This window comes from Bison bison, unplaced genomic scaffold (genome assembly GCF_000754665.1).
Source record: "Bison bison bison isolate TAMUID 2011002044 unplaced genomic scaffold, Bison_UMD1.0 scf7180017864487, whole genome shotgun sequence".
Classification (NCBI taxonomy): domain Eukaryota; kingdom Metazoa; phylum Chordata; class Mammalia; order Artiodactyla; family Bovidae; genus Bison; species Bison bison.
In genome coordinates this window covers 7874798-7890529 of record NW_011495047.1, presented here as the reverse complement: position 1 = coordinate 7890529, position 15732 = coordinate 7874798, and the positions used below count along the sequence as shown (strand labels likewise).

Here is a 15732-nt window from a genome sequence, read left to right as displayed (position 1 = left end):
CTGCCGAACGATATTAATTGGAGGAATTATTGGTTTCAAATTATCTTGCCATTTCCTTCTCCAATGCATGAAAGTGGAAAGTGAAAGTGAAGTCACTCAGTCGTGTCCTACTCGTAGCAACCCCATGGGCTGCAGCCTACCAGGCTCCTCCATCCATGGGATTTTCCAGGCAAGAGTACTGGAGTGGGTGCCATCGCCTTCTTCATTCCTCCTCTATCTGGGAAAATGTAAATTGCTTGTTTGTGGCAGTCAGAAAGGATCCTATTGGTTGTATGACTCCTTGGCCAAAATTCTTACTGAAAATTAGGACCCTGGAGGGTTATGAAAATGAGGGGACTACACTCTGCACTACCTTCTCTGGATGGTCAGTGGGAACTAGAGCCTTTCAGATGTTCTTGAGCACCAAGCTGGCCATGGCTGGCAGTGGAAGGTGGTAAAGGAGGAGGAGTCATCTTTAACAGAAATGCCTCTAATGTTAACTGCCCCTCTATTCAGAAGTGGCCTCTCTAAACAGCCCTCCTGTCCTCTGATTCTTAGATTCTCCACAGTTAACTTCACACAAGCCTGCTCATACCCATGCAATGAAAAACACTTACCTTTGTCTAGGATGACATATTTGTTTACAGTGACTAATGTAAACTTGCCTGTAGCTCTGTAGTATTGTTTTGCTGTGTCCTGTATTTCTTGTAACTACATAATTATAGTCCATGTCTTGATCAATTCAAGTTAAGATTTTTTTGGCAAAAGTATTTTATTTTTGATAAGGAGGCACACAACTTCTGGGTATCTCTCCTTTTGTGAGTTAGCAGCCATTGATGATCAATGCCTAAATGATACATAAATTATTAGGGGGTGTGAAATGCACACCTTCACATCTTAATTTGTAAAAATAGGACCATTAATTTCACTTAAAATTTTTTATTAATTTATAGTTGACTTACAGTGTTGTGTTAGGAGCATTAATTTCTGACATTAGAGATTCTAGGCTTCTCATTGAGATTAAAAGGGATAATCTTAGTTATCTGTTGAGCTACTTTTCTTTGGGTGCCGCACATACTTGTTTGAGGTATTTACCAATACCATGCCCCTTAAGTGAAAGTCGCTGAGTCCTGTCCGGCTCTGCCATCGGATGGACTATACAGTCCATGGAATTCTCTAGGCCAGAATTCTGGAGTGGGTAGCCGTTCCCTTCTCCAGGGGATCTTGCCAACCCAAGGATCAAACCCAGGTCTCCCACATTGCAGGTGGCTTCTTTACCAGCTGAGCCACCAGGGAATGCCCCTTAAACAAATAATAAAACTAAGATACAGAAGTAACCTGCCCAGGATCACGCTTCTAAATGTTGGTGGGCTCAGGATTCAAGCTCAGTTTCGTTGAACTATCAAACTTAATGTTTTTCCACTGCTTCCTTAAAAGATTCATTTCTTGTGTTACTACTCTAAGCAAGACACTTGCCCAGCAGCACTCTAAATTATTCAACTCTGTCAACATTACTTTGGTAGTGATATTATTGCCCCCTTTTAATGATAAAGAAGCTGAGGTTCACAGAGGTTAGGTAACTTTCCTAAGGCCATCAGCCTAGGTGTAAGGAAGGAAATGGTTTAAGTGTCCCTAAGTGGCGCGGGTTCCATCCCTGTGTCTGGAAAATCCCCTGGGGAAGGAAATGGCAACCCACTCCAGTATTCTTGCCTGGGAAATCCCACGGACTGAGGGGCCTGGAAGGCTACAGTTCATAGTGTCGCGAAGAGTCGGACACGACTTAGGGACTAAACAACAACAAAAAGTGGCACGTAGCTCGCCCGTCTAGCTTCGCATGGCTGGAAGCTTTCAGAATTACTATGAAATGCATGTGCCTGCTAGTAAACAGTAAACAGATGGGAGCGAGTACTCCAAGTGCGAATGAGTATGGCTGACGCTGCACTAGAGCTGAGATCAGTCCATTTGCAAGTGAGGCAGCAGAAGCGCACGTAAACAGCAGTATAACCGTGAGACCTGCATCAGTGCGCCTCGTTACAGAGAACACCACAGAAAGTGGGGCGCACGCGCACAGAAGCCCTGAGAATGGGAAGGTCGGTGCGCACTTTGGGAGGTCATCCCGCCTCTAGGGGGTGCCAAGCGAGCCTGGACAGGGTCCCACGTCGGCCGCAGGCTCTTTCGCTTCCACCAGTGTTCGGGATTTCAGGATCCGGTGGAAAACAGCTTTCTCAAGTTAAACGTTCCGGATCTCTGGGGATGGGGACACAGGAGTGGTGAAAAGCGGAACCCCGCTAGCGGACCAGTACAGAAAGCCGCCAGCTTCTGGGAGCCAAAGCAACTCGCTTTCTACCGCTGAGGTAACGCAAGAACTGCCGGAGTCCAGATTCCAGACTGAAGCAAGGGAAGGTCCCGGGGGTTCGTGGGCGGGGTTGGAGGCGGCGAGGTCCGTCAGGGGTCGCGCTGTCACTCTGGCTCCACCCCGCTTCCTGGTCGGCGTCCCGCCCCCTCGGGTGCAGGTTCCCAGCCTGAGCTGGGTCCTTGGGAACGCGGATTTCCCTCCTTCTGGAAGGGACCTTCCCTCCCTCCACCCTCTGCTCTCCCCGCAGGTGAGGCCTCGATGGAGAGGTTCCTGGCCCGGTTGTGCGGCACCAGCGCGTTGCAGCCGCTCCCGGTGTGGGAGGGGGACACCACCGGCCACTGCTTCACACAGCTGGTGCTCAGCGCCCTGCCCCACGCGCTCCTGGCCGTGCTCAGTGCTTGCCACTGGGGCCACCCGAGGTGAGTAGAGACAGGTGCAGACATCTGTCCGTATGTGCCTGCAGACTTCACTCGAAACCCACGTCTCCGCGGAAGTGTAACCGAAATAGTGAGATCTCTAGGGAAAAAGGAGAATAAAATGTGGGCATTACCACTTTGCAGCATTGTGTCTGTTTGAGGGCAAGTTAACCTGTTTCCCCTGCGCCTCATAGCACTGTTAAGAAACTTAAATTAGATAATGCATTTAAGTATATAGTGCAGAGTCTGGCACATTTTTATTTTTTATTTTTTATTTTTTTTACATTTTTAAAGGCCCAATGCATGGTAGCAATTATCACTTTTGTAGATTGTCAGATGCCCAACCACAGTTGTCACGAATTGGAGACGAAAGTGGGTGAACAGTGTTTTTAAGCCAAAAAGGTTAATGTGTGCTGAAGTTGTTAGACCAGTTTCTCACCCCTGCCATCTAGGAAACTTCAGTGTTTCTAGGCCAAGAAAAGCATAGGTACTCATCTGGAGAGGAAGTGGTAGGTAGAAGAGAAGAGCAAAATTAGAACCTTAATCCTTCCTCCATTTGGGGCTATAAGATGCAGGTGCTGAACTCACCTTGATTTTGTGCTTAGTTCCTGTATAGCTGGATATGGTAAAATTAATCTCACTCTGGCTACTGATTAAGGCAGGAGGAAAGTCTAACTTGTCTAGTCCAACGGACAAATGCGTCCTTACTTAAGATGAGTTACAGGGATGGCGAATCCCTTCCTTGGGTAGCTTCAGATCTGCTTGGTCTTGGAGGAATCCTGATTTGTCCCTTATGCAGAGACAAAAGTCTGGAGATGGCACAGAGGGAGACCGACTGTGCTGAGACAAGTATCTTTTTAAAATGGGCATAGTCCCTTCAGAACTCACGGTGTAAGGAAAAGGCAAGAAAGACCAATATGTAATCCATAGAAATTATGTTTATCTCACTTCACCTAACAGACTCTTTGCAAGTTGCTCAAATGGGTAAGAGAGATCCAGAATCTCAGACAGAAAAGACTCTCAGAGGGCTTTGGGTCCAGACTCCTTACTGCTCACTGTGCTGATGAGAAAAATGAGATGCAGAGAAGCGGCTTGCCCATGTTCATAAACCTGGTTAATGACCAGGCTTGGAGCCAGTGTACCAGCCTCCAAGGGCTCACAATGTTTCTTATTCTGTCCCCGCATCTTAAGAAATAGAATTATGAAAGATTGACTTTTACTCAAATATAAACCCTTTTGTATAACTGTGATCACTGGACTTTTTAAAGGAAACTCCAAACATTTCACTCTACAATTAAAATTTTCAGTCACCCAGCCCTGCCAACAACAAAGGGAGTGTTTTTTAATGCAAATAGTTCACTCTTTTGTTTATTAAAAACATTTTTTGCAAACCAAGAAGATACAGACAAAACTCAAAAGATGTTTTTCTTCAGCTAATGGAGCTGTAAAAATGATCCACACCATTTTCTACAACCATTAGAGAGACAGAGAGTGGAATATCCTGAGGCTTCAGCAAGTTTAAGCTATACTAATAGAGTATAGAGGCTGTGTGTAAGTCAAATTTTTATTCATCTAATAGTGCTTCAGGTGAATTTAAGGGCTCTTTTTCAGTTAAGTTGAGTTGCTCAGTCATGTCTGACTCTTTGCGACCCATGGACTGCAGCATGCCAGGCTTCCCTGTCCATCACCAACTCCTGGAGCTTGCTCAAACTCACGTCCATCAAGTTGGTGATGCCATCCAACCATCTCATCCTCTGTCATCCCCTTCTCCTCCTGCCTTCAGTCTTTCCCAGCATCAGGGTCTTTTCCAGTGAGTCGGCTCTTCGCATCAGGTGGCCAAAGTATTAGAGCTTCAGCATCAGCATCAGTCCTTCCAATGAATATTCAGGACTGATTTCCTTAGGATGGACTGGTTTGATCCCCTTCTTGTCCAAGGGACTCTCAAGAGTCTTTTCCAACACCGCAGTTCAAAAGCATCAATTCTTCGGCACTCAGCTTTCTTCACAGTCCAACTCTCACATCCATACATGACTACTGGAAAAACCATAGCTTTGACTAGACAGACCTTTGTGGGCAAAGTGATATCTCTGCTTTTTTATACGTTGTCTAGGTTTGTCATAGTTTTTCTTCCAAGGAGCAAGCGTCTTTTAATTTCATGGCTGCAAAAGGGCTCTTTTGAGTAGATACTTTTGTAAAAGTGAAAACTCACCCCTTAGAGGTTATCTGTAGGAAATTTAGGTTGAGGTGAGGTGTGTGTGTGTGTTTTATTTGTTTGTTTTATAATTAGGGTCTTCATGTTCAGTACAACCTTAACTCAGAACTGTTTTTATTTCTGTGGTGAAAGAATGATCAGAAATGGTAGAGAAATGAGAAAATGGATTAGGTTAATCCAGGAAGATTTCCTGGGAGAAAAGACCATGAGTTCCAGGATAAAATGGGATGAAAATAAGGTATACAAGGCAGGAAAGGGAATTGATTCCCTCCGTGAGTGAGTTGCTGGAGGTCTCTCTGGGCCCTAAGTCAGCTGTGATGTGCCTTCTTTTCTCTTTCCCCCCTTTGTCCCCAGGTATCCAGATTACACTCCACGCTGCAGTCCCGGCTGGCGCCTCCGACTCACAACCTCTGTCCTGCTCGCCGTCTTTCCACTGCTCGACCTGCTTCCAGTCATTTTGCCACCAGGGGCAGGCCCAGGGCCCACAGGGCTCGAGGTGCTGGCAGGGGGCGTGGCGGCTATGGCCTGGATCAGCCACAGCCTGGCCCTGTGGGTGTTGGTTCATACCCCATATGGCCACTCCCGGGGGCCCCTGGCCTTGGCTCTGGCTGCCTTCCTGCCAGCCCCGGCCCTGGTGCTGACCCTGCTGTGGCACTGCCAGCGAGGCACACTCCTGCCTCCACTTCTCGCAGGGCCCCTCTCCCGCCTGTGTCTCCTCATCCTGCAGCTGGCTGCTCTCTTGGCCTATGGACTGGGCTGGGCAGTCCCTGGGCAGCCACGGGAACCCTGGGCCCATGAGCCCCTCCTCTCTGAGGGCCAGGAGCCCGAGGTGGCTGAAGATGGGGAGAGCTGGCTGTCCCGCTTTTCCTACGCCTGGCTGGCACCGTTGCTGGCCCGCGGGGCCCGGGGAGAGCTCCGGCAGCCCCAGGACACTTGCCGCCTCCCCCACAGGCTGCACCCAACCCACCTAGCCCGTGTCTTCCAGGCGCAATGGCAGGAGGGAGCCCGGCTGTGGAGGACCCTGCATGGGTCCTTTGGGCACTGCTACCTGGCTCTTGGGCTGCTCAAGTTGGTGGGGACCATGCTGGGGTTCTCAGGGCCCTTGTTGCTGTCCCTCCTGGTGGGCTTCCTGGAGGAGGGGCGAGAGCCACTAAGCCACGGCCTGCTATATGCCCTGGGGCTTACCGGAGGAGCTGTTCTGGGAGCTGTGCTGCAGAATCAGTATGGGTATGAGGTTCGGAAGGTGGCTCTTCAGGCACGGGGTGCTGTGCTGAACATCCTGTACCGAAAGGCTTTACAACTGGGGCCCAGACGCCCTCCTGCCGGGGAGGTCCTGAACTTACTAGGCACTGACTCTGAGCGGCTGCTCAACTTTGCTGGGAGCTTTCATGAGGCCTGGGGCCTGCCCCTGCAACTGGCCATCACCCTCTATCTGCTGCACCAGCAGGTGGGTGTGGCCTTCGTGGGTGGTCTGATCCTGGCGCTGCTGCTGGTACCTGTCAACAAAGTGATTGCCACCCGCATCATGGCCAGCAACCAGGAGATGCTACAGCACAAAGACGCACGAGTTAAGGTGAGGGGCTGCCTGGGGTCCCTCAGCCATCCAGAGACCCCACCCAGCCTTCTGGTGCCCAGGTCTCCCATGCACAGTACCTGAGAGAGTGAGTGTGTGCTCTAAAAGTTAGGAGCTCAGACTAGAGAAAGACAGATGGGGTTCACATCCTGATTCTACCACTTACTAGTTCAATCACATCAGACAAGTCACTTCACCTCGTTGAGACTCCCGTTTCCTCATCTGTGAAATGAGGGTAATCATAGCTTGCCTCATAGCACAGTTGGGAGGATTGTGCAAGATGCTGCTCATCACAGTGCCAGTTACAAAGTAAACACTAAGTTAATGTGGCCTGTTAGTAATATAGTATTAGCTTCTGCAGCCCTAATTGCAACCCTGAGAGAGGTGGGAACTGAGCTGTCTGGGCCCAAATGGGATTTTAGTGTTAGAGCCAGGATCCAAGTCTCCAGCCTCCTCCTCATCTCAGGTATGGAGTGCCCCATAGCCGCATGTGGAGGCCTAGGAGAACCCCAGCTGCCTCTTCGGGATGGGCTATGGGGAAAGGAGCAGCTGTCTCCCCTGCCTGGGCCAACTCTAGGTGTGAGGGTCTGGCTGAGTCAGTTCTGGAATGTACAGTGATTGTGGTACCTTTTCAGAGGGGATGATGTGCTTTGGGTCCATATAGCATAGTTGTCCATCTCTCACTGGCATAGCTCCAAGTGCTAATGGTGAGGGGGTGTCCCTGATAGCTGGTATGGCATGGTCTTTTCCCCTACCCATGACAGCTACTGACCAGTCTCTAGGGCCTCCTTGGAAGGCTCCCAGTGCCTCCCTGGCTTGCAGTCTGGAGATGTTTGAATGTTAGGATCCAAGGAGCTTCTCTGGCCCTAGCCTATCTTACTTGGGTCTATCAGCCTGCCCAACCCTGGGCTGTGGTGTGTACTTCTACAGAAATGGTTCCTATACCCAAGCTGTTGATCAGCCCCTGAAACCCACATCTTCTGGCTTTGGGAACGGTTCTTTGTCCCTCATCTAATGGATGGAGTGCTTTTACCCCAGTGTGGTGACCTCCCCCCACTGCCCCTGTACTTTCCACCACTTCATCTTCTAAGAAGGTGGGGGATTCCAGCTCCAGCCTGCCCCCAGCTGAGGCATAGGGGAGCTCCAAGTCCTTGACATCCCGTGCCAGGAGCCTGGGGGAGGCTGGGCAGAGGAGAACGCACGTGAGCAGCATCTCCACTTCTCACTGCTCTCTTGTCCCTGTCCCTAGCTCGTGACAGAGCTGCTGAGTGGCATGCGTGTCATCAAGTTCTTCGGGTGGGAGCAGGCGCTGGGGACCCGCGTGGAGGCCTGCCGAGCTCGAGAGCTGGGGCGACTCCGGGTCATCAAGTACCTGGATGCAGCCTGTGTGTACCTCTGGGCTGCCCTGCCGGTCGTCATCTCCATTGTCATCTTTATCACCTATGTCCTCATGGGGCACCAGCTCACTGCCACCAAGGTGAGGGCCAGAAATGGGGGGATGGCTGCAGGGAGATGTGAGACGGAAGCAGCAGCAGAGAGACTGCAATGCAGTGGGGGGTGGGCCAGGGCCCTCGTGCTGCTGGGAAGGAGGAGTGGAGGGTCCCTGTCTGCCTTCTTCCCCTACTGAAGGAAAGTTCTCTGAAGGGACCTTTCATCTGGGGCCTCGGATATATGACCCTTCCCTCTGCAAAGGAATTACTTCTTTTCCCCACCTCTTCCTCCCCAACTTCTGGTTAGGTCCCCTTAGCCTCATTCTGATGGCCCTGGGGGAAAAACTCATGATCCTGTGCAGGATGGATCGAATGCTGGGTCTAGCCGGGAGATGTTGCCCCTTAGAAATTCTGAGAAGGTCTCATGAGCGTGAGTTGGGCATGTGTGTTTATCAGGGAGTGACCTGGGTCCCTGGAGGATATCTGGGATTTCTGATATTCTTGGAGTGGCCACCTCTACCATCTATAACCCAAATATCAGCCAGCTAAGCCCTCAGTTCTGTTGCTGCCTGTTCTCCCCTCCACAGACCTGTTTGCAGGGCCACCTATAGAGCAGGCCTTCAGATAATTCCTAAGCTTTAGGTGATGTTTCAACCCCTCCCCCCCCACCTCTGACCCCACTTAGGTGTTCACCGCCCTGGCATTGGTGCGCATGCTCATTCTTCCCCTCAACAACTTCCCTTGGGTGATCAATGGCCTCCTTGAGGCCAAAGTGTCCCTGGACCGGATCCAGCGTTTCCTCGACCTTCCCAACCATGACCCCCAGGCCTACTACAGCCCAGGTAATGGGAAGCTAGTGGGCAGAACCTGGCACAGGGGAGCAGAGATCTGTAGCCCCTCAGTTGCGGTACACAGATGCTGCCAAGAGAAGCCAGAGGAGAAGAGTCTAGGTGGGGCAGGTGGTCATTTCCCCGGGGTGAATCCTCAGACCAAGACTGAGGCCAAACTATCCCTGGGCAGGTAGGTTGTGGACTAGAAGCCCAAGGTAAGTGGCTTCTTCCTTGTACAGATCCCCCAACAGAGCCATCTACAGCCCTGGAGCTACACGAAGCTCTGTTCTCCTGGGACCCAGTTGGAACCAGCCAGGAGACCTTCATCAGTCACCTCGAAGTGAAAAAGGTTCGTTGGTCAAATGCCCTAGGAGAGTCTCCAGACTAAAGAAAGACAGGGAAGCTCAGTGACGGATAGACAAGGACAGAACCAGTCATAGCAGCCCCCCCTGTGGCTCTTATTACCAAGGGGAAGACCAGAGAGGTCTTGGTGGGCAGGCTTGAATTGGAGAGGTGAAGAGATTTTATCTCAGGATGTCATTTTTCTAACACTTAGCTGCTTCAGAGCTGTCACATCCATCCCTGGTCACCAGACCGCTCATGTCCACCACCTAGTCCAGACCAGCAATTGCATTTATCTCTCTCTGTCCTGCAGGGGCTGTCAAGTTCAGAACAGACCCCATAACTTGTCCAGCATCTTCCCCAGGCTGGGGAGCCCCAGCAGCCCCTTCTCAGAAGGATGTTGCAAATGGTTTAGATAATCCTCTGTTTAGGCTGGTGAAAAGGCATCACACCCTGTGACTCACACCGGGGCACACATCGTCAAAGGAGCACTTGTAAGAACGTTCCTGGCAAGACGGCAACTCCTGCTCACCAAGTCCTAAGTTTTCACTCTCCCCTGACCTGTGTCCAACCCTTTGCCCCACAGCTCAACCCGGTGTTCTCCAGCGGTTCCTGAACCGCCTCAACCACATTTGGCTCACATTTCTGGCTTGGGCTACATGTTTTGTTTTTTGTCTTAGTTCAGGCAAGACAAGGCTGGAATTTTTCAAAGGAATTTTACTAACGTGTCAGTTGGGGCTTTTTTGGACTTAAGTCACAGAAACCCGCTGGAGCTAGCTTAAGCCAACAAGAATTAGTAAGATGGATATAGAGATGAATTGCAAAATCCACAGTCAAGCGCCTGGACAGATCTCGGCAGCAGCTCGGAGCCAGGCCTCGACTTGCCAAGCTGGTCCTTCTGTTCGCTCCTTCTAGATCTGCCTCCTTCCCTCTCTGTGGATCTGCTCTCCCCCAAACAGAAGTAGACCTGCAGAGAGCCCTTCCACTTACAGGCCCTGGACAGAAGGAGGGGGGTTCCCAGGGATAGGTCTCAGATTGGTCTGGTAGCCACTCAAAGACAGGCTCACCCTGGCTGCCAGGGTGGGGCACCACAGACAGCTGCTAGGATCCCGCCTTTTTTCTAGAGAAGGAATTTTTTCCTTTGTGAACCCACTCCAGTATTCTTGCCTGGGAAATCCCACTGACAAAGAAGCCTGGCAGGCTACAGTCCATGGGATCCCAAAGAGGGGGAGATGACTGAACATACAGACATACACACAGATAGCTCCATGAATGTATGTTACAGCCAAGCAAGGAAGGGAGCACAGAAAATTTTAAACTGCAGGTCACAGAAATGGGCATCTGTGTAAACATTGCTTTTTGCCCTGAGCCTTTAGAAGTCTGGCTGCAGTGGGCTTAGCCAGCCCATTATGCAGGCCCCAAAGCCTGCAGTCCTTCCTTCCCCTGTACCCATCCTGAGTTGCCTGTCTCAGTGCTTTCCTGGAAAGTTCAAGGGCAATTTTCCTCCCATCTCTCTGGCACACTGTTCCTCTCCAGAGGCTCTTCACACAGTGAAACTGATGCTTCTCTGAGTGGAGAATAAAACACCCTGCTCCCCTGGGGCCAGCATCGCATCAATCACTGAGGCACACCTCAGTCTGTGGGCCGGGGAAATCTTTCCCCTCAGGCTTAACTGGGGCCTAGAGAGAAGCCTCCATGCGGTGACTGGCAGCCCAGGACCTCTGGACAGAGGCCTGACACTCATGCATGTGGCTTCCTCGCAGGGAATGCTGGTGGGCATCGTGGGGAAGGTGGGCTGCGGGAAGAGCTCGCTGCTGGCTGCCATCACCGGAGAGCTGCACAGGTAAGCAAGTGCTGGCACCCCCGTCCTTAGTTCTGCCCTTTGCCAGCGCCTCCCTGGCCCCTGCTACATTTTAGGGGCCAGAGATGCCCAGATGAGCAAGACCTGGTCCCTTTCTTGGGAGAGTTTCCAGTCTGGAAAGGGAAAGGCAGTCGAGAGTAGGTTCTCATAACCATCACTGGAGAAGGCAATGGCAACCCACTCCAGTGTTCTTGCCTGGAGAATCCCAGGCACGGAGAAGCCTGGTGGGCTGCTGTCTATGGGGTCGCACAGTCAGACATGACTGAAGTGACTTAGCAGCAGCAGCAGCATAACCATCACTGCAGAGTGTTAGAAGTACTGTAACAGTGAGTGAAGGAATAAATGGAAACACCTTAAATCAGCTGCTCTCAGAGAGTGTGTAGGAAGGGGTCCAGAGAGGAACAGGAGTGAGCGAGGGCCTACTTGTTTCACTGTGAGAGTGAACGCGTGCGGGGCGCTGGCCACACTCTTTTCTGAGCACCTTGACCTTGACAGCTCTTTGACTGCAGTCAAAGAGCAATTTCTACCCTACCGGTCCACAGGGGGCCTCCAGCCTCCTCAGGACCCCTTGATCTCAGTGGCTGCCAATCTAGAGAGTCATGTGACATGAAGGGGGCCCCCCCGTGCAAAAGACAGCCATCAGGAGAGGCTTCTGAGAGGCAGGGGCTGGGCCGGGAGGGGACCAGCAGGGAGCCGGCCCCCCACACTGCTGGCCTTGGTCTCTGCAGGCTCCGAGGGCAGGTGGCAGTGTGGGGGCTGTCCAAAGGCTTCGGCCTGGCCACCCAGGAACCCTGGATCCAGTTTGCCACCATCCGAGACAACATTCTCTTTGGGAAGACGTTTGACGCCCAGCTGTACAAGGAAGTGCTAGAGGCCTGCGCCCTCGATGAGGACCTCAGTGTGAGTGCCTGGCCACCCGCTTCCCCATGTCCCTGACACCGCAGGTCAGAGACTTGCTTCTCTGGGAAGGGGTTGCTTGTGCTCAGGCGTCATTTACCCAGGACTGGCCGCCAGGCTATGGTCCTCGCAGAGTGTCCCATGTCTGCGCAGCACCTGGCAAGGGTGGGGGCTGGTGACCAGGTGCTCCACACAGCAGCCGGGGGAACTCTGAGGGTCTCTGAGACTATGGGCGGGTTTCCCATGAGGTTTAGCTCTCTGTAGATCTGGCTAATGGTTCTGATTCAAGAGGCCTTCCCCTACCTCCTCCTGGAAGAGTCAAGGTCATTCTAGAGAAGTCTGGCAAGGCACTAGAATCCCTACATCCAGAATGCTGAATTTAGGGGGAATGAGAGTCCAGCTTTGTCCCCTGACTTTTCCCCGGCAGGACTGTAGTCAGCACCACCCTGTCCAGGTAGATGTGGAACATCCCTGGAAAGGAAGACCTTTGACTGACCGTGGGACATCCTCTGTCCACTTCTCATTTGCTTCTACCTTGGAGACATTTCTCGCATGTCTCCTGGGTGCAGGGAACTGCTCTGAGCGCTAAGAGGTGAATCACAAAGCTTTTCCCTCAGGGAAGCCACTGTCTGGTAGACCACAAGTGTTTCCTCTGGCATGAGGACCCCTTAGCAAAGGAGACCACTCCCCAGGCCACAGGGAGGTTCAGGTACCTTCCTCCTCTAAAAGCCTAGGGAAGTTTCACTTTGAATTTGCCCATTTTCATCCTTGCCTGTGAAAAAGGCAGGGTAGTGAGTGTGACTACCTGTAGTCAGGGTAGTGCGTGTGGTTAAGAATCTGCATTCGTGTCCTGCCCTTTACTTGCTATGGAATGACCTTGGACAGCGTATGTACCCTGAGCTTTGGTCTTACCTGTGAAATGAGATAGTATCAACATCATAAGGTTGCTGTGGGGTTGGGTGAGAGGATGCATGTAAACTGCTCAGCACATAGAACGTGTTCAACAGGGGCTTCCCTGGCCGTGCAGTGTTCAAGGCTCTGTGCTTCTACTGCAGGAGACACAGGTTCGATCCCTGGTTGGGGAACTAAGATCTCTCATGCCACAAGGGATGGCCAAAATAGAAAAATAGAAAGTGTCCAACAAATGCTTGGTGTTGCTGGAGTTGAGGTTTGCCCCCTCTGGCTCCGACACCCCAAAGTTAAGTTCAGTCTCCTCAAACTCCCTGGCTCTCTCACCCCCGCCATTTCTTCCCAATGGAGGGATGGGAAATGGGGCAGAAGGTACTGGGAGCTCACTGACCAACACTGGGAGGCCTGTCCTGTCAGATTCTGCCTGCTGGGGACCAGACGGAGGTGGGGGAGAAAGGCGTGACCCTCAGCGGGGGACAGCGGGCCCGCATCGCCCTGGCTCGTGCTGTCTACCAGGTAAGTTGAAGACAGAGGTGTCTGGAGCCTCAGGACTCTGAAGCTTGGCTGGGGGGTTGGGGGGTGGTGTGGAGATATTTCCATCAGCATCCGGTTTCTTCCCTCCCTCCTCCATGCTGCTAAGGTATGGGTCCTTTGGCCATCCCATCCTCCTTTTGCTGATTCAAGGCAGCATTAAAGACCCTTTGGAAAGCATTATGTGGCCTGAGGCACTAGAACCCAGCACAGTTGAGCATTTGGCCTCACTTTACTGGAGGCAAATCCACCCTCTGGTCTCACTTCCTTCTTTACTGCTTTAGGGGTAGCCCCCAGAGTTCCCCTCAACCCTCCTGCCTGACGGCCTCAAGATCACATGCTTGGAGAGGTCTGGGTTCTGGCCAGAGGACCTGGTGCCCAAGGTGTCCCCACCCCCCTCCCCAGGAAAAGGAGCTATACCTCCTCGACGACCCTCTGGCCGCCGTGGATGCAGACGTGGCCACCCACCTGCTGCACAGGTGCATCCTGGGAGCGCTGAGCCACACCACGCGGCTGCTGTGCACCCACCGCACTGAGTACCTGGAGCGGGCTGACATGGTGCTGCTGCTGGAGGCTGGGCGCCTCGTCCGGGCCGGTAACGTGGGCCACCAGGCCGGGCGGGAGCCGGGCTGAGTGAGGGAGCCACCTGCCAGGGTGCGACAGATGGATCACCAAGGGGAGACTCGGCCCCCCGCCCCATGTGTGTCCTGGGTCCCCCTCATCCTTCTGTCTGACGGGAGGCCCTCTCCTGCCATCACAGAACTGGTGTGAAGGACAGAGAGCAGGAGGGAAAGGGGCCATGGATCTGGGACTGGGGGCTTGGGGAAACCTAGAGGCCCAGGATCTCTGAGGGCAGTCTGATGTCCTCAGAGAAGAGAGAGTCAGGTTTAGAATAGTCATTTTATTTAAAAACAGATACACGGAAACTCTGATGGGTTATTATCCAGAGGAACGTGACCATCTGCAGGTTCACTAGATAGAAGCAGGAGGAAATGAAGCTCCGGCAGTGTTAGGAGTTGCAGGAAGTATGAGGAGAAAGCCCAGCGGTAGTGAGAGGACTGGGTGCTCACAGGTGGCCATAACTGTCCTCCCAGGGGTGGACGTTTTCTGTCTCTGCTGATCCAGACACAGAGGGAGGGCCGAACTTGACGGTTCTGCTCAGGGTCTGGGGGTCCAGGGCAGAGGCCTGCTAGGGGAGGTCAGGTAGGGGTTCCAAAGAGCATGGAAGGTAGACTGGCTGACACGTTTAGAAACACGTAGACCCCTCCTAATCTCTCCTGCTGCCTTCCAGGGCCTCCCTCTGAGATCCTGCCATTGGTACAAGCTGCCCCCAGAGCCTGGGCTGAGGATGGACAAGAGTCTGACCCAGGTATGGTCTGGGGGTGAGAGGAAAGAGTCTGCTCTTCCCCACCACGCTTGTGGAGACAGGTTTCTAGGAAGCTTGCCTGCCCTTGAAAACACTGAGGTTTTCGGCTATCATCCTATAAGCTGAATTTCCCACCCCCACACAACCCGCCACCTCTCCGATCCTCGCAGCCACAGCCTCGTCCATGGAGAACCCAAAGAAGACAAAGGAGGGGCTGGAGGTGGAGGAGAGCGCGTCTGGCCAGCTGCGACAGGAGGAAAGCAAGAAGGAGGGCGCCGTGGCCTTCCATGTGTACCGCGCGTACTGGAGGGCCGTGGGCTGGGGCATGGCTCTTGCCATCCTCTTCTCTCTGCTCCTCATGCAAGGTAGGAGTCATCTCTGCAGGCCTTCATTCCCCTACCAGCCCTGTTGCCTAGGTCCCTGTCACTCCCCTCACCTTGTGCTAATCGTGACAAAGCCCAGAGGCTCACCAGGTGTGGGCAGCAGCTGGGACCAGAGGCACATCCCTAATTCTGAGAGTCCCGGTGATTGGCGAGGGGCAGGGAGGGTGGGCTCCGTAGCCATCTTCTGACCTGCCCGAAAGGCTGACTTCCCATTCTGCAGATTCAAGATCACGCTGTCCCCAGAGCCGAAGGGTGATGGGCCCAGGAAAGACGCGTGCACTAGTGAGGACACGGTGGTGGCAAGGTCGGGAGGGCTGGGGGCCAAGGAGGGTAGAAACCAGAGTCGAGGGCAGAACAGGGTGTCTGAATGGAACGAGGAAGGTGAGTCTGTCCGGCAGCTTTCTCTCTCCCATCCCCCAGCCACCAGGAACGCAGCCGACTGGTGGCTCTCCCACTGGATCTCTGAGCTGAAGGCAGCCAAGAATAGCTCCCAGGAGGCGCTGGCCCCCACCAGGCTGGGCTCCATGGGGCCGCTGTCCGCCCAGCTGCTCCTCTTCTCCCCCGGGAGCCTCTGGTGAGTGGCTGGGCCCCAGGTCTAGGGCTCTCATTGGTTCCTGGGCAGGGAGTGAGCTGGGGGCTGGCGTTAC

General features: G+C 53.0%; 1 protein-coding gene across 1 annotated transcript in view; it reads left to right on the top strand.

The window, feature by feature from the left end:
* Window positions 1–2353: 2353 nt before the first annotated feature.
* Window positions 2354–15732, top strand: part of ABCC10 (ATP-binding cassette, sub-family C (CFTR/MRP), member 10) — a 20635-nt gene continuing 7256 nt past the window's right edge. Inside the window, 12 exon segments of the mRNA XM_010863237.1 lie at window positions 2354–2754; window positions 5318–6536; window positions 7786–8013; window positions 8652–8808; window positions 9036–9145; window positions 10902–10981; window positions 11728–11899; window positions 13223–13321; window positions 13742–13931; window positions 14628–14705; window positions 14873–15067; window positions 15506–15659. Coding sequence (XP_010861539.1) covers window positions 2594–2754; window positions 5318–6536; window positions 7786–8013; window positions 8652–8808; window positions 9036–9145; window positions 10902–10981; window positions 11728–11899; window positions 13223–13321; window positions 13742–13931; window positions 14628–14705; window positions 14873–15067; window positions 15506–15659 — 2843 coding nt within the window. The 5' untranslated portion in view covers window positions 2354–2593.